Source organism: Bombina bombina, chromosome 2, assembly GCF_027579735.1.
Source record: "Bombina bombina isolate aBomBom1 chromosome 2, aBomBom1.pri, whole genome shotgun sequence".
Classification (NCBI taxonomy): Eukaryota; Metazoa; Chordata; class Amphibia; order Anura; family Bombinatoridae; genus Bombina; species Bombina bombina.
Genome location: NC_069500.1, coordinates 159,405,988 through 159,430,866, shown reverse-complemented (window position 1 = coordinate 159,430,866; position 24,879 = coordinate 159,405,988). Strand labels below are relative to the sequence as shown.

General features: G+C 40.5%; 1 protein-coding gene across 4 annotated transcripts in view; it reads right to left on the bottom strand.

Moving 5' to 3' along the window:
* KIF2A (kinesin family member 2A) overlaps nucleotides 1-24,879 on the bottom strand; it is a 530,440-nt gene that overhangs the window by 102,372 nt on the left and 403,189 nt on the right. For all 4 annotated transcript variants that reach the window (XM_053701316.1, XM_053701318.1, XM_053701317.1 and 1 more), the window contains one exon: nucleotides 142-243. In XM_053701316.1, the coding sequence (XP_053557291.1) occupies nucleotides 142-243 (102 nt within the window). The remainder of the gene's footprint in view (nucleotides 1-141; nucleotides 244-24,879) is intronic.

Sequence of the window (24,879 nt, the reverse complement as noted above, 5' to 3'; positions counted from 1 at the left end):
TGAAACATCTGAACTTAATTAGTAGGGGTGTCAACATACTTTTGGTCATATAGTGTGTATATCTATGGTTTTAAGTACATCAATCTGAAAACAACAGGGTTTGCAGTTATTTAAATAACCTCTATTCATCAAGAAAAATACCTGAAATACAGCTCTGTGATCTTCTACTACTTGCTCCTCCATTTCTACCATTTGTGACACTGCTTCATGGAATGTAAACAACTGCGGAGAAACTTCTTCCTCCTAAAAATAAATAAATAAATAACCATAAAAAAAAATGATAAACAACCTTTATTTTATCATGTGTGATTAGAGAAACATGTCCTTCCCTGAGTTGGATGAGGACTCTTATTCATGATCAGAGGAAGACCCCTGATGATCAGAGAAAACATATTTTCTGAGGATTCAGCAGCTTCATGACCAGAAACATTGAACCAAAATTTTTTCTTTCACGATTCAGACAGAGCATGCAATTTACAGCTACTTTCTAATTTATTCCTATTATCATTTTTCTTCATTCTCTTTGTATCTTTATTTGAAAAAGCAGCCAGCACTACCCAGGTGCTGAACCAAAAATTGCCTGGCTCGTAAGCTTAAATTCCTGCTTTTTCAAATAAAGATAACAAGAGAATGAATAAAAATTGATAAATAGGAGTAAATTAGAAAGTTGCTTAAAATTGCATGCTCTATCTGAAACACGAAAGAAACAATTTGGGTTCAGCATCCCTTTAACCTAAGCAGACAGAGCTAGTAGAAGGCAAATTATGGACTGACCTTTTATGCTTACTAAAAGGTTTATAAAAAAAAAAAAGGAGAATGTTAGTATGCAGTCTAACTTTCTATCACTCTAATATGCATCACACAAAACAAAGACTTGTAAGCAATTGGTCACTGACAAAAATGTTCCTCTAAATATCCCACACTGCAGAAATATTACAAACTTCTGTTCTCCGAAACCTTTGCGTGGTACTACAACCACACTACTAGCACAGCAAGCAGCTGAATTTTGTCCATTTTCTTTTTTTATTATTATTTAACAGGCTACCATTTTCTAAAATACCTTTATGTGTTACTAAAGTATTTTACATATACTTCACTTTTATATGCACATGCAAAATCACTATTCACTATAACAAACGCTAGGATTTACAATCACTGAAAATCAAGGGGAGTTTTATTCATTAACCTTGTAAAAAAGGGTGCTAAACTCACCCTTTCTGTGCTGTTGCACAGCGCTAAATTCAGTGTTACAGGCCGCCCACAGCACAACAATATACTTCAATGAGGTGATGTTTGCACCTCTGAACCAATAGCGGTGCGCGTCAACTGACAGGTTTCTGTATTCGTGCACCACTATTGGTTCAGAGGTGCAACCGGCACCCCATTGGTAGAAGATCGTTGTGCCGTGGATGGTGTGCGTTGCTGAATTTAGCGCTGTGCAATGGCACAGAAAGGGTGAGTTTAGCACCCCCTTTTTTTTTTTTTTACAAGGTTGATGAATAAAACTCCCCTTGATTTTAAGTGATGGTAAATCCTAGCGTTTGTTAAACGCTTGGACTTACCATCACTTTAACCAAACCCAAGAGATTGGCAACTGTAGTAATTACTGTCCAAATGGAGTAAAGAAAAGAATGCCTCTGATGAATGGATTGGTGATTTAACCACCAGAACAAAGATTGCTTCAAACAGGAATCCATTGATATGGCTGTATACTTCATACCAATGACTTGGCAAAATTGAAGAGGGTGCATATGGAGTTGTGCAAAGTGGACGACATCTGATGGTACAACCATCAAACCCAGTGCTACCATACATTGAGGGAAACAGAACTTTTTCAAATATTGACTTTCCAACAATGCCTGTTGCTATGAGATACAGCAACAGGTAAGCTGAACTAAAATACGTCCAGGAAAGAAGCTACAGATATACCTTGAGCACTTATAGCAGACAAAATAATTTGCAGAAGCATTGTAAAAATCCTGGGGCTTTAACAAGTCCAAAAGGAATGACCACAAACTAGAAAGCGTTTGTCTAGAAAGGAAAAACTGAGGGACTAAAGGTGGTCTATGTGGATAGGAATATGAAGATTAGCATTATTCAAATCTATTGTGGTCATAAAATGACCCTCTTGAACTAGGGTTAAAGCACTTTGAAAGCAAGAACTCTGAGATACCCGTTTAAAGATTTGAGACCCAGAATAGGCTTGGAAATTCCCTTCTTCTTGGGAATAATGACGAAAGGAATAAAATCCTTGACCCTGTGCCAAATCTGGAAACGGAGATAATACTCTCATATGTATCAGATCAAGAACTTTAGTTAAGTGTCTGATTTCACTGGGTCTTTTGGCACATAAAACAGAAGCAACCTTCCCTGAGGAGGCCAAAACACAAAGTCTTATCTGTAACGCTGTGAATTTATGTTTAGAACAGTCTAGAGATCCTAGACAGTCTGCGACCAGGCCTTCTAGAAAAGTCTTAACCTATCCCTTACAAGAAATATATCCAGGTCAAGGGCCGTACCTTCATGCAAATTTAGAACAGGAGGAAGGCTTCTTATTCTGCTTGGCCCCATTCCAGATATCACTGGGTTTCCAGTAAGTTCTGGGAGATACAACCTTTTGTGAGGAAGAGAAAGATTTTTGGACCCCAATTGATGAAAGTAACAAAAACAACTATTTGGTTTATCTTTTAAATTTTTAGGTAGCAAAACTCCTTTTCCACCATTTAATATGGAAATAAATTAGCATCCAGACCAGGACCAAACAAGATTTTTCCCTGGAAAGAAAGAGATAAAAAAAATGTTCCCTTGAAGACCATATCTGCTGATCACAATTTCAGCATTAATCTGAATTATGTCTATAATGGCAACGCACATAAAAGAATCTGCGGTTTTTAAAAGCTTAATTTCTTTTTTTTTTTATATCTTCATCAGAAAAACCATCTGAACTTAGATCTCACCAAAGCACACCAAATTAAAGAAGATGCAGCTACAAAAGCGATACAAATAGCTGGTTTAAACAGAAAACCTGGTTGTTGTAAGGCCTTCCTATTGAAGGACCCCAATTTTCAGTGACTATAATACCTGAAAGAAGTACTATCCTCTAGAGGAATGGTAGTTCTCTTAGTTGCAGTGGAAAACACACTGGAAAAAGGGAACATCTTTTTAAAATTAGATGGAGAAAAAAAAATCCTGGATTAGCCAATACTTTAGAAAATATATCAGAAATAACATCAAGAACAATGAATACATCTGAAGGCTTAGCAGAAAAAATAAAATCAAGTTGTTTTATAGATTTTTCTTCAGTTGGTGTAGGGTCTTGTATGTAAAACCTCTCAACATTGAATGAAGATCTTAGTCTTATACATGAAAGATGAAGTATCTATGTCTAGATCAGTAATAGAATTCTGATAATTTCTCACCCTCAGAAGATATATCTGCGGTGAGGGAGTCTGATTCTTTAAGAACATCCATGGCTGGTCTCATCCTTGGAGTATTAGACAAAAAACAGATAAATCAACAGTAGGATGAATATCAGACACAATATGTTTGCATATACTTGTAGCGGCATTGCTGCAAAAACTTTAGTAATTCAAGAGTAAAATCTGAAGAATTCCCTTGTACAGAAGACAAAGGAAGGGATCGATTTCTTTAAAAGGAAAAACAGCATTAGTTTGGTTAAAATGCATAATGTGATCCATACAGTAATTCCAAAGCTAAGATGAGTAATACCAAAAAACTTGCAAAATAGACACTTTGTTTGTATTTAAAATAAGTTATCAGTGGATGTATCCTCTAAAGGATCTAAATGCATAGAAGCAAGGACAGTTCCAGTATGCTCCATAATGTGTACACTAAAAAAACACAAAGACCACCAAATAATATACTTTACTGTGCAAACATATATAAGGTCACAGAACAAGTTCTGTAAATAAACTGTACCCTTGGATCTTAAGGTAAAATTCAGAGTTAGAAGACAGAAAACCATAATTAGAAATAAAGGATCATCAGTGAAATGTAATAAGTAATAAATATATAATTACATTGATATAGTATTAGAGCACTGACATACAAATATATCCTAGCTCATTAAATATCCTTATCCCCTCCAAGAGTATAAATACAAGGAGTAGTTGTATTAAAAATACTGTCAGATACAAGACAAGTAGAAACGTTGTTGCAGAGAAGATCGGTTAAATATAAAATTACAGTGCAAAAACACAAAGAGAATACCCCTATTACAATAGTTAACCGTTCTGTTATATGTTAGTAGGTATGATGTAGGACAAAGTCCTATTATATAGTAACAGAGCTGTGAAGTAATCAGCAGTAATGCAAAGTCTCCTTAATACTAGGCCCATAAATAAGGAGTATAGGTAGTGAAGGTGGTGTACAATCCCCTGGTAGAATTTAGTAAAAGTATGAAAAGAAGACCAAGTAGCTGCCTTACAAATTTGATCAACTGAGGTATCATTATTAAAAGCCCCTGAAGAGGCGACTGTTAGAGTAGAATGAGTAGTAATCCGTTTAGGTGGAGGTTGACCTGCCTCCAATTAAGCCTTATGGATCAGAATTTTCACCCAAGTAGCCAAAGAAAAGGCAGAAACTTTTTGCCCTTTCCTGGTACCAGAAATGTGAACAAAAACTAGAAGTTTGTCTGAAATCCTTAGTAGTGTCAAGTTCAACACAATACTCGTAATGCAAACATCTCTCAGTAGAATTTTGAGAATTAGGGCATAAAGAACGGACAATCCCGACTAAAATTGTCAGAACACACAACCTTAAATAAAAAAAAATTAAATTTGTCCTGAGGACTGCCTTATCCTGATGATAGATAAGAAGGATCACATGAAAGATAAAATCTTCTAGCAGAAGAAACAGCCAAACGAAATAACACTTTAAAGGTACATTGTAAACTAGATTTTTCTTTGCAAAATTTTTTTGTGTGGATGATCCATTATATAGCCCATATGGGGGTGTTTTTGCAAAAATACATAGTTTTGCTTATTTTTAATAACAATGTGTTGATTTTCAGACTCCTAACCAAACTCCAAAGTTTTAGATATATACAGACTTGATTGCTTGTATAATGAGCCAGCCCCTTTCAGAGGGTGTCCCAGCCTAACCTAATTAACAGTGCTAAATTAGGAGCTTCTAAATAAGTTTTTAAAAGGTTTTATACTGGATTTTTATATCAATATCTGTGCATATTCTTTTTTATACTAGTGTCTATTACATGCCGTTAAATGAAAATTGGTGTATACTGTCCCTTTAATATCCACTTAATGCATGGGTTCAAAAGGAGGAGCATGCACAATCTTTAAAACTATGTTAAGACTCCAAGGAGAAGAAATTGGTTTAACTACAGGCTTAATTCTAGCCAAAGCTTGAACAAAACCAAGAATGTCTGGAAGATTAGAAATCTTCTTGTGGAATAGAACTGAAAGAGCTGAAATCTGACCCTTCAAAGAACTGGTGAATAAACCCTTATCAAACCATCTTGCAAAAATGGCAAAATCCTAGGAATGCTAAAAGAATGCCACGAAAAACCATGATCCAAACAGAATCAGAGAAACATTCTATGTTTAAGAACTATCCGTTCAATCTCTATGCCATCAAGCTCAGAGATGTGAGATCCAGATGGAAAAACAAACCTTGAGACAGAAGGTCTGAACGCAGAGGAAGTGTCCAAGGAGGACAACTGATCATCACCAAATCTGCATACTTACCTCTGCGGGACCAATTTAAAGCAATTAGAATTACTGATGCGTCCTCTTGTCTGATTTTGGCAATCACCCTAGGAAGAAGAATCAGTGGTGGAAAAACAAACTAGATGAAAAGACCATGGAACTGATAGAGCATCCACAAACACTGCTCGAGTATCCCTGTACCTTGAACAGTACCTTGGAAGCTTGTGGTTTAACCCGAGAGGCCATCAGATCTTTCTCTGGAAGAAACTCTGTAGAAAATTGACTTTTCAACCATGTTTTTGAAGGAACAAAAACAGTCTGCTAGTGTGAGATTCTTCTAAATGAAAAGATGGAGCTTGAACCAAGATATCGTCCAGGTAAGGAAACAGCGCAATACCCTGAGCTCTTATCACAGAAAAAAAGAGTACCCAGTACCTTGGAAAATATTCTTGGAGCCATAGTCAGACCAAACAGTAGAGCAACAAACTGAAAATGCTGGTCTAGAAAAGCAAACCTTAGGAACTGGTGATGTTCCTTGTGTATAGGAAAATGAAGGTATGCATCCTTTAAATCTATTGTAGACATAAACTGACCTTGCTGAACAAAAGGTTGACTAGGCCGAATAGTCAAAACTTGTTCAGAGCCTTTAGATCCCGAAATGGTCAGAAAGTTCCCTCACTCTTTTGAACAATGAAGAGGTTGGAATAAAAACTCTTTCCCTGATCCAACAGAGGAAGAGGAACAATCACTCCCATAGATTCTTGAGTACTATTTGATAACCCTGGGAAAATATATTTTGCACCCAGGGATCCTGAACAGACTTGAACCAAGTCTGCAGAAATGGGCGCAACCTGCCCCCAACCAGAGCCTCTAGAAGAGGGGCCGCATTTTCATGCAGACTTGGATGAGGGATTATATTTCTTGGACTGCTTAGACCTGTTCCAATTAGAACTTCCAGATAGAACCAGAGGAACCTTGCTTCTAAGAGGAAGAATTAGAATTATGTGCCCTGTTCTGACGAAGAGGCTGAAAACCATTGGACCCTTGAACTTCTTGTCCTGTAGAAGAAAAGCTCCTTTACCTCCAGTCACAGTAGAGATAATAGAATCCAAAATAACATATTTCCCTGAAAAGAAAATTAATGAAAAAGATTGGAAGCTTTGGATTTACATTTCAACTTCTTGTCCTTAGGAAGAAAAGCTCCCTTACTTCTAGTCACAGTATAGATAATAGAATCCAAACCACATCTTTCCCTGAAAAGAGATATAAGTCTGGATTTAGAAACCATATCAACAGACCAAGACGTTAACCATAAAGCCCTTTTAGAAAGAATTGCCAAAGAAATACGTTCAGCATTAAATCTTAATGAGGTCAAAAACAGCATAACTAATTAAAGCATTAGAACATTTGAGCAGCTCCAAGCTCCAAAAGTTTAAAAAAAAAAAAAAAAAAAAAAAAAAACGTCAATAGAAGAATAGTAAGAAAACTGCTCAGAAAGAATATTGAACTACAAAGAAGCAGCCGCATCATCAGGTAAGCATAAAATAGTTTATTCTAACTTTCTATCAAAGGGTCTTTAAAGGAAGAACGATCTTCCAAAGGAATAGTAGTACATTTAGCCATAGTAGAAATGGCCCCATCCACTTTGGGTAGTTTCCCAAAGCTCAGTATTAGAAGCTGGTAACCGATACATTTTCTTAAATCTTGCAACAGGATTAAAAGGAATACCTGGATTAGCCCAATCTCTGGAAATAATCTCATTGACCACATCAGGGATCGGAAATACATCTGGAGATTTAGCCATAGGCTTAAAAACAGTATCTTAATGATTAACAGGCTTATCCCCATCAACTTTAGGATTTTTAACCTCTAAAATAAGCAAAATTTATTTTAAATGTGAGCAAATATGCTCAATTTTAAATGACTAAGAAGATGTTTCAGATTATTGATCAGAGGAAGCACTGATCATCTAAAACAAAACTCCCCCCTCTGAAGATACAGCAGCTTCAGGACTAGAAATATTCTTAGCAGGCTAGTAGTAGGTAAATTCTGAGCTGAACTTTTTTACGATTCCTTGGAGGCCAATATTTAAGACACAGTGGATTGGATAAAATCATTGACCCCTGAAAGTAGGATTCTCCTGTAAGGAAAAAACAGGAGGAGTAAAACCTTTAGAAGCAAGAGCAGTACCAGATTGATCAGAAACCTTAGCCTGTTTACAAAACAAACACTTAAACACTGGTGGGAAGGTGTTCAGGTAACTCAGCTTCTAAGGTAGATTTAGAGACACAATCAGAAGGCTTCATAACTGCAGAGAACTAAACAGAAGTTACATGCAGCAAACTACAAGCATCCAGCTAAATGGGAATATCCCTCAAAAGAGCTCTTGAAGAAAGAGAAACACTTAAACTCTCTGAAAGAAAACTCTTTAAAAGAAACAAACAAAAAAAAAAAGAGAGAGATGCGGCAACACCCAGGATGCCAAGCATACTAAAAGTGGAAGAGTGCATCAATCTGGCGGCACAAAAAGGAAAAAAAGTGTGCCAAAATGTACACAGGCCTTGAAGCCGTTGTGCGTCAAAAACATAATTGATGCTTACCCGATAAAGTCTTTTCTTTCAGAATGATGATAGTCCATAGGGCCCCATAACATGTGGGAGGAGGTAAAGAACCTAAACAAGAGTTTAAATTCCCTACCACCTCTCCTCAGTTCAACATATAGCCAAGCAAAGAATAGGAACAGATAGGTAGGAAGGACAATGCAGGGTCTACAGAGGTGCAAATCAGAACTGTTGCACAAAAAAATTAAACGGACGGGGCCTATGGACTATCATGATTACACACACACAAAAAAAAAGTTTTCTTTCCTATAATGATAGTCCATAGGGATCCATAACATGAGGGATTAATACCCAAGCAGATAGCGGAAAGGGTGGTAACTTTTTTAAGCAGTTCCTATTTATCAGGCACTGCGGCCTGAAGGACTTTCCTGCCAAAAGCTGATTGCGAAGAAGGAAAAAACATCAAAAGCAGTACAATTTTGAAACGGTATGAAGTGGAGATCATGTTGCTGCTTTGCAAATCTGCTCCAAATATGCATTGTTTTTGAAAGCCCAGGAAGTTGCAATTGCTCTTGTAGAATGAGCTGTGATACTTTCAGGAAAATACTTTCTCGCCACTAAGTAAACCTTGTTAATTACCTGAGCCAAGAGGCCAACACTACAGTAGTAGCCTTCTGCCCCTACGAGTCCCAGAGTAATGAACAAACAAACTGGAAGATTGTCTGAATTCTTTAGTAGCTTGAAGATAAAAATTCAATGCTCTGACTTCATCAAAATTATGTAAAAGTTGCTCCTTAGAATTAGCAGGATCTGGACACAAAGAAGGAACAACAATTACCGGATTGAAAATCATATTTGGTACGAGCACAGCTTTATTCTTTGTGAAAAACTAAAAATGGAGATTTACAGGAGAAAACTGATAATTCAGAAACTATCCCAGCTGAGAAAATTGAAAACAAGAAAAGCTTAATTTATGCTTACCAGATAAATTCCTTTTCTTCCGGATAGGGAGAGTCCACAGCTTCATTCCTTACTGTTGGGAAATACAACACCAGGCCACCAGGAGGAGGCAAAGACACCCCCGCACACTCCCTCATTACCCCTGTCATTCTGCCAAGGGACCAAGGAAAAGTAGGAGAAATATTAGGGTATAAATGGTGACAGAAGAATAAAATAGGGGGACCACCCATAGACAAGAAAAAACGGGGGGGGGGGGTTGGCGTGGACTCTCCATATCCGAAAGAAAGGAATTTATCTTGTAAGCATAAAACATAATTTATGGTTACCTGACAAATTTATTTCTCTTGTAGTGTATCCAGTCCACGGATCATCCATTACTTGTGGGATATTCTCCTTCCCAACAGGAAGTTGCAAGAGGATCAGCTCCTCCCCTCACTGCCATATCCAGTCATTCGACCGAAACAAGCCGAGAAAGGAGAAACCATAGGGTGCAGTGGTGACTGTAGTTTAATTAAAATTTAGACCTGCCTGAAAAGGACAGGGCGGGCCGTGGACTGGATACAATACAAGAGAAATAAATTTATCAGGTAAGCATAAATTATGTTTTCTCTTGTTAAGTGTATCCAGTCCACGGATCATCCATTACTTGTGGGATACCAATACCAAAGCTAAAGTACACAGATGATGGGAGGGACAAGGCAGGAACTTAAACGGAAGGAACCACTGCCTGTAGAACCTTTCTCCCAAAAACAGCCTCCGAAGAAGCAAAAGTATCAAATTTGTAAAATTTGGAAAAAGTATGAAGGGAAGACCAAGTTGCAGCCTTGCAAATCTGTTCAACAGAGGCCTCATTTTTAAAGGCCCAGGTGGAAGCCACAGCTCTAGTAGAATGAGCTGTAATCCTTTCAGGAGGCTGCTGTCCAGCAGTCTCATAGGCTAAACGGATTATACTCCGAAGCCAAAAAGAAAGAGAGGTTGCCGAGGCCTTCTGACCTCTCCTCTGTCCAGAGTAAACAACAAACAGGTTAGATGTTTGGCGAAAATCTTTAGTAGCCTGTAAGTAAAACTTCAAGGCACAGACTACGTCTAGATTATGCAAAAGAAGTTCCTTCTTTGAAGAAGGATTAGGACATAATGATGGAACAACAATCTCTTGATTGATATTCTTGTTAGAAACCACCTTAGGTAAAAACCCAGGTTTTGTACGCAGAACAACTTTATCTGAATGAAAGATCAGATAAAGAGAATCACAATGTAAGGCAGATAACTCCGAGACTCTTCGAGCCGAGGAAATAGCCATCAGAAAAAGAACTTTCCATGAAAGAAGTTTGATATCAATAGAATGAAGGGGTTCAAACGGAACCCCTTGAAGAACCTTAAGAACCAAGTTTAAGCTCCATGGAGGAGCAACAGGTTTAAACACAGGCTTAATTCTAACTAAAGCTTGACAAAATGCCTGAACGTCTGGAACTTCTGCCAGACGCTTGTGTAAAAGAATAGACAGAGCAGAAATCTGTCCCTTTAAAGAACTAGCTGATAATCCTTTGTCCAAACCCTCTTGGAGGAAGGACAATATCCTAGGAATCCTAACCCTACTCCATGAGTAATTCTTGGATTCACACCAATGAAGATATTTACGCCATATCTTGTGGTAAATTTTCCTGGTGACAGGCTTTCGTGCCTGTATTAAGGTATCAATTACTGACTCGGAGAAGCCACGCTTTGATAGGATCAAGCGTTCAATCTCCATGCAGTCAGTCTCAGAGAAAGTAGATTCGGATGATTGAAAGGACCTTGTATTAGAAGGTCTTGTCTCAGAGGCAGAGTCCATGGTGGAAAGGATGACATGTCCACTAGGTCTGCATACCAGGTCCTGCGTGGCCACGCAGGCGCTATCAATATCACCGATGCTCTCTCCTGTTTGATTTTGGCAATCAGACGAGGGAGCAGAGGAAACGGTGGAAACACATAAGCCAGGTTGAAGAACCAAGGAGCTGCTAGAGCATCTATCAGTGCTGCTTCTGGGTCCCTGGACCTGGATCCGTAACAAGGAAGCTTGGCGTTCTGGCGAGACGCCATCAGATCCAATTCTGGTTTGCCCCAACGGAGAACCAATTGAGCAAACACCTCCGGATGGAGTTCCCATTCCCCCGGATGAAAAGTCTGATGACTTAGAAAATCTGCCTCCCAGTTCTCTACATCTAGGATATGGATCGCTGACAGGTGGCAAGAGTGAGTCTCTGCCCAGCGAATTATCTTGGAGACTTTTGACATCGCTAGGGAACTCCTGGTTCCCCCTTGATGGTTGATGTAAGCCACAGTCGTGATGTTGTCCGACTGAAATCTGATGAACCTCAGTGTTGCTAGCTGAGGCCAAGCCAGAAGAGCATTGAATATTGCTCTTAACTCCAGAATATTTATTGGGAGGAGTTTCTCCTCCTGAGTCCATGAACCCTGAGCCTTCAGGGAGTTCCAGACTGCACCCCAACCTAAAAGGCTGGCATCTGTTGTTACAATTGTCCAATCTGGTCTGCGAAAGGTCATACCCTTGGACAGATGGGCTCGAGATAACCACCAGAGAAGAGAATCTCTGGTTTCCTGATCCAGATTTAGTAGAGGGGACAAATCTGTGTAATCCCCATTCCACTGACTGAGCATGCATAATCGCAGCGGTCTGAGATGCAGGCGCGCAAATGGCACTATGTCCATCACCGCTACCATTAAGCTGATTACTTCCATGCACTGAGCCACCGTGGGGCGCGGAATGGAGAGAAGAACACGGCAAGCATTTAGAAGTTTTGATAACCTGGACTCCGTCACGTAAATTTTCATTTCTACAGAATCTATTAGAGTCCCTAGGAAGGAAACCCTCGTGAGAGGAGATAGAGAACTCTTTTCTTCGTTCACTTTCCACCCATGCGACCTCAGGAATGCCAGAACTATCTCTGTATGAGATTTGGCAATTTGAAAGCTTGACGCCTGTATCAGGATATCGTCCAGGTAAGGAGCCACCGCTATGCCTCGCGGTCTTAGGACTGCCAGAAGTGAGCCCAGAACCTTTGTAAATATTCTTGGGGCTGTAGCCAACCTGAATGGAAGAGCTACAAATTGGTAATGCCTGTCTAGAAAGGCAAACCTCAGGAACCGATGATGATTCTTGTGAATCGGAATGTGAAGGTAGGCATCCTTTAAGTCCACTGTGGTCATGTACTGACCCTCTTGGATCATGGGTAAAATGGTTCGAATAGTTTCCATCTTGAATGACGAAACTCTGAGGAATTTGTTTAGGATCTTTAAATCCAAAATTGGTCTGAAGGTTCCCTCTTTTTTGGGAACCACAAACAGATTTGAATAAAACCCCTGTCCTTGTTCCGTCCGCGGAACTGGATGGATCACTCCCATTACAAGGAGATCTTGTACGCAGCTTAGGAATGCCTCTTCCTTTATCTGGTTTGCAGATAATCTTGAAAGGTGAAATCTCCCTTGTGGAGGAGAAGCTTTGAAGTCCAGAAGATATCCCTGAGATATGATCTCCAACGCCCAGGGATCCTGAACATCTCTTGCCCACGCCTGGGCGAACAGAGAGAGTCTGCCCCCTACTAGATCCGTTGTCGGATAGGGGGCCGCTCCTTCATGCTGTCTTAGAGGCAGCAGCAGGCTTTCTGGCCTGCTTGCCCTTGTTCCAGGACTGGTTAGGTTTCCAGGCCTGCTTGGATTGAGCAAAAGTTCCCTCTTGTTTTGAAGCAGAGGAAGTTGATGCTGCACCTGCCTTGAAATTTTGAAAGGCACGAAAATTAGACTGTTTGGTCTTTGATTTGGCCCTGTCCTGAGGAAGGGTATGACCCTTACCTCCAGTAATGTCAGCAATAATTTCTCTCAAACCAGGCCCGAATAAGGTCTGCCCCTTGAAAGGAATGTTGAGTAATTTAGACTTTGAAGTCACATCAGCTGACCAGGATTTGAGCCATAGCGCCCTACGCGCCTGGATGGCGAATCCAGAATTCTTAGCCGTTAGTTTAGTCAAATGAACAATGGCATCAGAAACAAATGAGTTAGCTAGCTTAAGAGTTCTAAGCTTGTCAACAATTTCAGTCAATGGAGCTGTATGGATGGCCTCTTCCAGGGCCTCAAACCAGAATGCCGCCGCAGCAGTGACAGGCGCAATTGCATGCAAGGGGCTGTAAAATAAAACCTTGTTGAATAAACATTTTCTTAAGGTAACCCTCTAATTTTTTTATCCATTGGATCTGAAAAAGCACAACTGTCCTCAACCGGGATAGTGGTACGCTTTGCTAAAGTAGAAACTGCTCCCTCCACCTTAGGGACAGTCTGCCATAAGTCCCGTGTAGTGGCATCTATTGGAAACATTTTTCTAAATATAGGAGGTGGGGAAAAGGGCACACCGGGCCTATCCCACTCCTTACTAATAATTTCTGTAAGCCTTTTAGGTATTGGAAAAACATCAGTACTCACCGGCACTGCATAGTATTTATCCAGCCTACACAATTTCTCTGGCACTGCAATTGTGTCACAGTCATTCAGAGCAGCTAATACCTCCCCAAGCAATACACAGAGGTTCTCAAGCTTAAATTTAAAATTAGAAATCTCTGAATCAGGTCTCCCCGATTCAGAGACATCACCCACAGACTGAAGCTCTCCGTCCTCAGGTTCTGCATAGTGTGACGCAGTATCAGACATGGCTCTTACAGCATCTACGCGCTCTGTATCTCGTCTAACCCCAGAGCTATCGCGCTTGCCTCTCAATTCAGGCAATCTGGATAATACCTCTGACAGGGTATTATTCATGATTGCAGCCATGTCCTGCAAAGTAATCGCTATGGGCGTCCCTGATGTACTTGGCGCCATATTAGCGTGCGTCCCTTGAGCAGGAGGCGAAGGGTCCGACACGTGGGGAGAGTTAGTCGGCATAACTTCCCCCTCGACAGACCCCTCTGGTGACAATTCTTTTATAGATAAAGACTGATCTTTACTGTTTAAGGTGAAATCAATACATTTAGTACACATTCTCCTATGGGGCTCCACCATGGCTTTTAAACATAATGAACAAGTATCCTCTGTTTCAGACATGTTTGTACAGACTAGCAATGAGACTAGCAAGCTTGGAAAACACTTTAAAGCAAGTTAACAAGTAATATAAAAAACGTTACTGTGCCTTTAAGAGAAACAAATTGACAAAATTTGAAATAACAGTGAAAAAAGGCAGTTACACGAACAAAATTTTTACAGCGTATGTAACAAGTCAGCAGAGCATTGCACCCACTTGCAAATGGATGATTAACCCCTTAATAACAAAAACAGAATAATAAATGACAAAAACGTTTTTTAAACACAGTCACAACAACTGCCAGAGTCTACTGTGATTGTTACCCTCCTCAAACACGACTTTGAAGCCTTTTGAGCCCTTCAGAGATGTCCTGTATCATGCAGAGGGAAGCTGAATGTCTCTGTCAGTATTTTTATCTGCACAGAAAAGCACTAAAATAGGCGCTTCCCACTCATATTGCAACAGTGGAAAGCTTCAGGAAACTGTTTCTAGGCAAAAATCAAGCCAGCCATGTGGAAAAAAACTAGGCCCCAATAAGTTTTGTCACCAAACATATATAAAAACGATTAACATGCCAGCAAATGTTTTATATTACACTTTTATAAGAGTATGTATCTCTGTTAATAAGCCTGATACCAGTCGCTATCACTGCATTTAAGGCTTAACTTACATTAATCCGGTATCAGCAGCATTTTTCTAGCAAATTCCATCCCTAGAAATATATTAACTGCACATACCTGATTGCAGGAAAACCTGCACGCCATTCCCCCTCTGAAGTTACCTCACTCCTCAGAATATGTGAGAACGGCAGTGGATCTTAGTTACTTCTGCTAAGATCATATAAATCACAGGCAGATTCTTCTTCTAATGCTGCCTGAGATGAAACAGTACACTCCGGTACCATTTAAAAATAACAAACTTTTGATTGAAGTTAAAAAACTAACTATAATACACCACTCTCCTCTTACTACGTCCATCTTTGTTGAGAGTTGCAAGAGAATGACTGGATATGGCAGTGAGGGGAGGAGCTATATAGCAGCTCTGCTGTGGGTGATCCTCTTGCAACTTCCTGTTGGGAAGGAGAATATCCCCCAAGTAATGGATGATCCGTGGACTGGATACACTTAACAAGAGAAATTATGTTTTCCTTCCTAAGATAGGGAGAGTCCACAGCTTCATTCCTTGCTGTTGGGAAAACTATACCCAAGCTCCAGAGGACACTAAATGAATAATGGGAGGGAACAAAAAGGAAGAGGCGGACCCTATTCTGAGGGCACCACAGTCTGAAAAACTTTTCTCCTGAAAGCTGCTTCAGCAAAAACATCAAACATGTAAAATTTTGAAAAAGTATGTAAGGAGGAGCAGGTAGCCGCCTTACAAATCTTATCCATAGAGGCCTTGTTCTTAAAAGCCCAAAATGGAAGCCACTGCTCTAGTAGAATGAGTTGTTATCCTCTCAGGAGGACAATGTCCCGCTGTCTCGTAAACGAAGCGGATTACACTCCTTAACCAAAAAGATAGGGATGTCGAAGTAGCCTTCTGCCCCTTACACTTCCCCGAATAGACAACAAAGAGGAATATTGTCTAAACTCCTTAGTAGCCTGAAGATAGAACTTCAAGGCGCCAACCACATCCGTAGTCACAATCTCCAAGGATGGTCTTAAGAAGCATGTCCCTCGGGACAGATGATCTGGACAGAGCCACCAAGAGTAACATAACATAGTAACATAGTAGATAAGGTTGAAAAAAGACTGAAGTCCATCGAGTTCAACCTATACAAATCTAAAATACTTTCAAAAAGCTCCAGTTAAGCTTAAATAACCTCATTAAAATGTGACCCATTTAATACTAGCAATCATATCCATTAATTGTGTTTATATACAGAAATTTATCCAGACTATTTTTAAATGTATCTATGGTATTGGCATTCACTACCTCCTTTGGTAATGAGTTCCAGAATTTTATTGCTCTTACAGTGAAAAAACATTTCCGTTGCAGGAGATTAAATCTCCTTTCCTCCAACCTTAAATTATGACCTCTTGTCAGAAACAATTTTCTTGGAATAAACAGAGCTTCTGCCATCTCTGTATATGGGCCTTGAATATATTTATATAAAGTAATCATGTCACCTCTCAAGTGCCTTTTTTCTAAAGAAAACAGACCCAGTTTGGCTAGCCTCTCCTCATAGGTTAATTTCTCCAATCCCCTTATTAGCTTTGTGGCCCTTCTCTGAACGTTTTCTAGTTCTGCAATATCTTTTTTAGCAATCGGTCCTCAGAACTGCACTCCAAACTCAAGGTGAGGTCTTACCAGGGCTTTATATAATGACAGAATTATGCTTTCCTCCCTTGAATCAATGCCTCTTTTAATACATGCTAGTATCTTATTAGCCTTTGAAGCCGCTGCCCTGCATTGTGCACCCATCTTTAGCTTGTTATCTATTACTACTCCCAAATCCCTTTCCTCCTGTGTTTGGCCAAGTCTTGTCCCATTTAAAAAATAAGTAGCCTGCTTATTTTTACTTCCAAAATGTAGAACCTTGCATTTTTCCGTATTAAATCTCATTTTCCATTCACTTGCCCATAGTTCTAATTTTAGCAAATCCCTTTGTAAAAGAGAGTTCGTCCTGCTCTGACCTAATGACCTTACTTAACTTAGTATCATCTGCAAAAATAGAGATGTCGCTATTTAATTCTTGCTCCAAGTCATTTATAAAAATATTAAAAAGAACAGGGCCCAGTACTGATCCCTGAGGGATGCCACTGATTACCTTTGTCCAATCTGAGTATGATCCATTTACTACTACTCGTTGCTCCCTATCTTTTATCCAGTTATTTATCCATGCTGATTAGAACTCAATCTTGTTTACACGAATATGCTCATCAATATAATCCCTAATAATCCCTTCAAATATCTTCCCCACTATTGATGTCAGACTAACTGGTCTATAGCTTCCTGGATCATCCCTGCTTCCCTTTTTGAAGAATGGCACCACATCAGCTTTACGTCAATCCTGGGGTACCATGCCTGAGTATAATGAGTCTTGAAAAATTAAGAGTAAAGGTTTGTCTTCAACAGTGCTAAGTTCCCTTAACACCCTTGGGTGTATTCCATCTGGGCCTGGAGTTTTATTTACCTTAATATTTTCCAGTTTTTTCCTGATATCCTCTAAACAAAACCCAGTTAGTGGTATGGACTGGCATGTTCTATTCTGTTCCAAAGTATCATTCAATGGTTCCTCTCTTGTGTATACTGAAGAAAAAAAACTGATTTAGTACCTCATCCTTCTCCCTGTCATTATTTATCATGCTACCCTCCACGCATTTTAATGTACCTATATTATCCTTCTTAGATTTTTTGCTATTTATGTACTTAAAGAATCTTTTAGGGTTAGACTTAGAATCCTTGGCAATTTTTCCATTTTCAATTTTGGCTAATTTGATTGCTTTTTTGCATGCTTTGTTACATTCCTTATAAATATTGTATGTTGAGTCTGTACTATTTTCTTTTAATAATTTAAAGAGAGCGATTCTCTTGACTGGCTGTCTAATACAATCTGTTGAGACAGATTTGAATGATCGCCGTTACACTGCCTCAGCATGCACAGTTGTAAAGGTCTGAGACGGAACCTGGCAAAAGGACTGATGTCCATGCAGGACACCATGAGACCAATCACCTCCATACACTGAGCCACAGAGGGACTCAAGGAGGTCTGGAGGGCAAGACATACCACAGTTAGCTTGCAACATCTCTGGTCTGTTAGAAATATCCTCATGGATATGGAGCCTATTATAGTACCAAGGAATTCCCCCCTGGTACTTGGGATAAGAGAACTCTTTTTCCAAGTTTATCTTCCATCCACGTGATCAAAGACGACTGAGAAGGGACTCTGAGAATTCTTCCGCAAGGTGAAAGGATGGTGCTTGCACCAGAATATCGTCCATGTATGGGGCTACTGCAATATCCTGAGTTCTGGCAATGGCTAGAAGAGCCCTCAGAACCTTCGTAAAGATTCTTGGAGCAGGAGCTAGGCCAAACGGAAGGGAAATGAACTGGAAGTGCTGGTCCAGGCATGCAAACCTCAGGAACTGAAAGTGTTCCCTGTGGATTGGAACATGAAGGTAAGCGTCCTTCAGATCTACAGTGGTCATAAACTGGCCTTCCTGAATTACAGGAAGGATGGACCTCAACATCTCCATCTTGAAGGAAGGGACACTGAGAAATTTGTTTAAGCACTTTAGGTCCAGAATTGGTCGGAAAGTTCCCCCCTCCTTTGGGACCACGAAAAGGTTTGAATAAAACCCCAAACCTCTTTCTTCCATAGGCACCGGGACAACTCCTAAGGAGGATAGATCCCGAACGCACCCCTCTTTTTTGGTCTGGTAGACAGATTTGAGAGAAGGAATCTGCCCCTTGGCGGATGAGATTTGAAGCCTATCTTGTATCCCTGAGACACCACCTCCAGGACCCAAGGATCCTGTACGTCCTTGAACCAGGCGTCTGACAAACGACGGTCTGCCCCCTACACGATCCAAACCCGGATCGGGGGCCGCCCCTTCATGCAGATTCGTTTTCTTATTCTGCTTGGATTTATTCTAGGACTGAGCTGGCTTCCAAGTACTCTTGGGTTGCTCGGGCTTGGAGGAGGATTGTTGTCGTTGAGATTTGTCAGAACGAAAGGATGGAAAATTTGAAGATTGTCGTCCCTTAGACTTGTTCTTCTTATCTTGCTGTAGGAAGGCACCCTTGCCTCCGGTAACCATAGAAATAATGGAGTCCAGGCCTGGACCAAATAATATCTTTCCCTTGAAGGGAAGAGAAAGGAGTCTGGACTTAGAAGTCATATCCGCAGACCAAAACTTCAACCAGAGCGCCTGGCGGGCTAAGCCTTTGAATTTATGCAAATAATTTGCATGTTCACATCACAGATAAAAGAATTAGCGATTCTCAGAGCTTTAATTCTGTCTTGAATATCCTCAAGGGGAGACTCCACCTCAATGAGTTCCGACAAAGAGTCGCAACCAGTAGGTAACTGCTCTGGCAACCATGGCAACTACAGCAGATTGAAACAAAAGTCCCGTATGTTGAAACATCTTTCTCAGAAAGGTTTCCATTTTCTTATCCAGTGGTTCTCTGGACAAAGAACTATCCTCAAGAGGTATAGTAGTACGCCTAGCAAGCGTAGAGATAGCACAATCCACCTTAGGAATGGAGCCTCACAAATCCAGTTAAGAGTCCGGGAACAACTTTTTAAAAGTAGACGAGGGGGAAAAGGAAAAACCAATTCTTTCCCATTCGTTCTTAATAATGTTCGTCAAACGAAAAAAGTCAAAGGAACTTTCCTGTCTTTGTAAACTATGTCTAATTTAGGTATCATAGGTTCTTCAGGCAGCGCAGCCTCTGGAACCTCTAACGTAGACAGAACCTCCTTTAATAAAAAAACGCAAATGCTTAATTTTAAATCTAAAGGACGGTTCCGCAGCAGCAGGAGGCTTAGACGCTAAGGACTCCGACCCAGAAAGTTCACCCTCTGAAGCTACAGAGGTTAACTCATCATTGGATAACTGGGACATAATAGCTAAATCCGATAAATATTTAGATGACTCTGGGTCAGGAGAGTTATGTTTAACCATTCGCTTGCGTTTGTTAGAGCGAGGTAAAGCACTGAGGGCCACAGACACCGCTGTTTGCAACTGCGCGGCAAAGTCTGCAGGAAGAAAGCCCCCTCCGGATGGAGGATTAGATGTGCTACGGGGAACTGCATGTGGAGTTGATAATGCAAGCAAGGGTAGTAATCTCACGGGATGCCGAGTCCTGAGAGGTAGACGGCTCAGAGGGACTAAGAGCCTTAGCAGGCTTGGCTCCCTTCTTAGACTTTATAACGGTGTTAAGAGATGTGGAACATAATTGAGTGGGCGGGAAAACCACGGCCTCCTCACAATATAAACAGGTATGATTTAGTACAGAAGGAGTACCTTTTAACATGTCAGAGTCCTCCATAGCTCAGGTTATACCCACAGGACGACACAAATAAAAACTTTTTTTATTATAGAAAACCGCACCTTTATACTCCAAATGGCTGGGGCACTCACCATCTCCTAGACCCAGACAGTTAACAGAGGAAACGCTCTCCTCAGGTTCAAGTCTCAGCCGGAATGGAAGAAATGAACATAGAGCACACCCGGTCACATGGAGTGCAAGACAGTACTTCCCCTGTTATTACAAGTACAGCAAGTAATAGGAGCTGTGCAACATTTTCAAAAACGAAAGTGAAACCTGTTTGTTCCAGCCAAAATCACACAGTCTATCAACCCAGGGAAAAAAAATCACACAAAGCAGCATGTAAATAATTAATACACTGATTAACCCCAACTGTTCAATAAACCTTCTTCAGAGGATATTAACCATGGATCCTATCAAGGTATAAAGGAGCCACACTGTGACCCTGTTACAGCGTTTTTGGTGTAAAAATTGAAACAATCTTACCTCCAGGATCCATGCTGTGGAACAGAACACAGCCTCTCAAGTGTGACAGTCTTATAGCAGCGCTCCTGACATAGATTTAAATGAGAGAAAGCAGGCAGTGAAACTCATCAACACTGATTGTTTAGGAGCGGTTAGCAGTAGTCTGGATGGTTAAAACTTTCCCTGCATCTCCAGACTCTAATTTTCATCAATACTCTCACTGAGCGGTTCACATGACTACTTAAAACTCCAGTCCTATCTCGAAGGGCGGATACGCTTTTTCAGGACTCTCCGAATCTTCTGACACTTCTCTGCCACCTCCTAACGTGACGAAAGGCAAAGAATGACTGGGGTAATGAGGAAGTGGGAGGGATATGTAAGCCTTTGGCTGGGGTGTCTTTGCCGCCTCCTGGTGGCCAGGTGTTGTATTTCCCAACAGTAAGGAATTAAGTTGTGGACTCTCCCTACAGGGGCGCTAGATGAATATTCCATGGGCACACCAAGGCATCTATCATTTGAGCCTTTAGATCTCTTGATCTTGCACAATGCATTGGAAGATTGTGAATTAAATGGGAGGCTATCAGATCTGTGTCCGGTAGACCCCATTTGATTACTAATTGATCAAAAGATGTCCTGACTGAGAGACCACTCTCCTGGATGGACCGATTGAAGGCTGAGATAATTTGATTCCCAAATGTTCACTCCTGAAATGTGAACTGCTGACAGGGAACATTGATTCCTCTCTGCCCCAGACAGAATTTAGGACACTTCCTGCATAGCCAGTGGACTGTGGTTGCCCCTTGATGATTTATGTAGGCCACCACTAAGATATTGTCCGACTGGCAAAAGTTAAAGGACCAGTCAACACAGTAGGATTTGCATACTCAACAAATGCAAGATAACAAGACAATGCAATAGCACTTAGTCTGAACTTCAAATGAGTGGTAGTTTTTTTTCTGACAATTTTAAAAGTTATGTCTTTTTCCACTGCCCCCTGTACCATGTGAGAGCCATCAGCCAATCACAAATGCATACACGTACCATGTGACAGCCATCAGCCATTCACAAATGCATACACACGTATTCTTGCACATGCTCAGTAGGAGCTGGTGACTCAAAAAAATTCAAATATAAAAAGACTGTGCACATTTAGTTAATGGAAGTAAATTGGAAAGTTGTTTAAAATTGCATGCTCTATCTGAATAATGAAAGTTTAATTTTTATTGAGTGTCCCTTTAAATCTTTCCTCTTTTACATAGTAACATAGTAGATGAGGTTGAAAAAAAAGAACGAAGTCCATCGAGTTCAACCTATACAAATCTAATATAATTACAAAAAAGATCCAATTGAGCTTAAAATTAATCCCACTAAAAGGTGACCCATTTAATACAAGCAATTATATCCATGAATTTTGTTCTAGCCAGAAATGTATCCAAATTTTTTTTTTATGTATCTAGGGTATTGGCATGCACTACGTCCTTTGGTAATGAGTTCCACAATTGTATTGCTCTTACAGTGAAAAAACATTTCTGTTGCAGGAGATTAAATCTCTTTTCCTCGCACCTTAAATTATGACCTCTTGTCACAAACAATTTCCTTGGAATAAACAGAACTTCTGCCATCTCTGTATATGGGCCTTGAATATATTTATATAAAGTAATCATGTCACCTCTCAAACGCCTTTTTTCAAGAGAAAACAGACCCAGTTTGGCTAGCCTCTCCTCATAGCTTAAATTCTCATTTCCCGTTATTAGCTTTGTGGCCCTTTGCTGAACTTTTTCTAGTTCTGCAATATCTTTTTTTTGTGATCGGTCCCCAGAACTGCACTCTATACTCAAGGTGAGGTCTCACCAGGTATCTATATAGTGAGAGAATGATTCTTTCTTCCCTTGAATCAATGCCTCTTAATGCATGCTAGTATCGTATTAGCCTTTGAAGCCGCTGCCCTGCATTGTGCAACTATCTTTAGCTTGTTATTACTACTCCCAAATCCCTTTCCTCCCCTGTTTGGTTAAGTCTTGTCCCATTTAAATAATACATTGCCTGCTTATTTTTACTTCCAAAATGTAGAACCTTGCAGAGGAGCCAAGACCGAAAAACCATAAGAATCACCGAGTTTCAGAATGTTGAACGGTAACTGTCTCAACTCCAAACTCCTTGCGTTCTTCGAGAATTCCAGGCCACGCTCCAGCCTTAAGACTGGCATCCGTCATCACAACAGCCCAGGATGGGCGAAGAAAGGATGAAACCAAGACAGAAATTGTCTGACACACAAGTGCAGAGCAATCTGCAGTTCCAATTGCAGATAATCTTTTGACCACTGATTAAGCATAGAAAGTTGAAGGGGTCAGAAGTATAGGAGGGCAAAGGGAACAGCATCCTAAGCCACAACCAAGAGACCCACTACCTTTATGCATTGAGCTACTGATGGAAATGAAGCACGTTGCAGGGATAGAAACCATCAGGAATATATGCATTACGATAGAATCTACGACAATACCTAGAAAGGACACCCTTGTAGGAGTCAAAAAGCTTTTTGGGACATTGATTCTCCAACCGTGGTTTAGGAGGAAAGAAAGATAGTAACCCTTGGTATAGCTAGAGGCAGAGAAGGAGCCTGCAATAAGATATCATCCAGATAAGGAGCATTTAAGATCTTCTGAGCTCTGATCACCACAAACAGTATTCCTAGTTCCTTTGTAAAGATGCAAGGAGCTGTATTCATACCAAATGGAAGGATGATCACTGGAAGTGTTTGTCTAGGAATGCAAACCTTAGTAATTGAGGGTGATCCTTGTGGATAGAGATGTACAGGTATGCATCCTTAACGTCTATAATAGGCATGAATTGACCCTCTTGGTTTAAGAGTAAAAAATATGTCAATTGTTTCAATCTTGAAGGTAGGTAATCTTAGGATTTTGTTTAGGGTTTTCAAGGCTAAGATGGTCTGAAATTCCCTTCCATCTTTGGAGTAAAAACCTTGGCCCAGTTCTGAGACCGGTACAGGGACAAACACTCCAATGTCCTCCAGGCCCTGGATAAATTAGATAAAGGTAGCCACCTTCGCAGGATTTCTGGTTAAAGCAAGTAGCCATAGTGGGATATGAACTCTCAACCTTCAGCTTTCAAGCCAATTTAGCAAACCCCTAAGCCACCATGAAGTGTTTCCCAAAGAGGATCTGGGTCTGCTGGTCAAATAGGAGGACTCAATCTAAGAGAGGGAAAACTCCCGATCTCTTGAATGACAAAAGGAATAAATCCTGATATCCAGACTATTTATTCCTGATGAATTCTGAAATACATACAGTTATGCATAAAAACATAAAATTATGCTTACCTGATAATTTCCTTTCCTTCTGTACAGGGAGAGTCCACAGCTGCATTCCTTACTTGTGGGAAATACTGAACCTGGCCACCAGTAGGAGGCAAAGACACACCAGCCAAAGGCTTAAATACCCCCCCCCCCCACTTCCCTAATTCCCCCCCAGTCATTCTGCTGAGGGAACAAGGAACAGTAGGAGAAATATCAGGGTGAAAAAAGGTGCCAGAAGAACAAAAGAAAATTTAGGGCTGCCCATCGTAGAATGTCCATGCATCGTAGATCGTCCATTTACAGAATGAAAGGAAATGATCAGGTAAGTATAATTTATGTTTTCCTTGTTAAAACAGGGAGAGTCCACAGCTGCATTCCTTACTTGTGGGAAAATTATACCCACGCTCCAGAGGACACTGAATGCTAATGGAAGGGCAAATAGGAAAGACGGCCCCCTTTTCTGAGGGCACCACAGCCTGCAGAACCCTTCCACCCGAAGGCTGCTTCCACAGAAGTAAATAATTTTGTTAAAAAATTTGGAAAAAGAATGTAAGGAGGCCCAGATAGCTGCCCTACAAGTCTGATCCATAGCGGCCTCATGTAAAGAGCCCAAAAGGATGACACTGCTCTCGTAGAATGAGCCGTAATCTTCTGAGGAGGCTTGTGTCCCGCTGTCTCATATGCCCAGCGGATGATACTCCTCAACTAACAAATAAGGAAGTCGAAGATGCCTGCCAACTCTTACGCATCCCAGATAGATAACAGAGAAAAAAAACTGTCTATTCCTAAGTAGCCTGAAGATAGAACCTCAAGGTATGAATCCATATG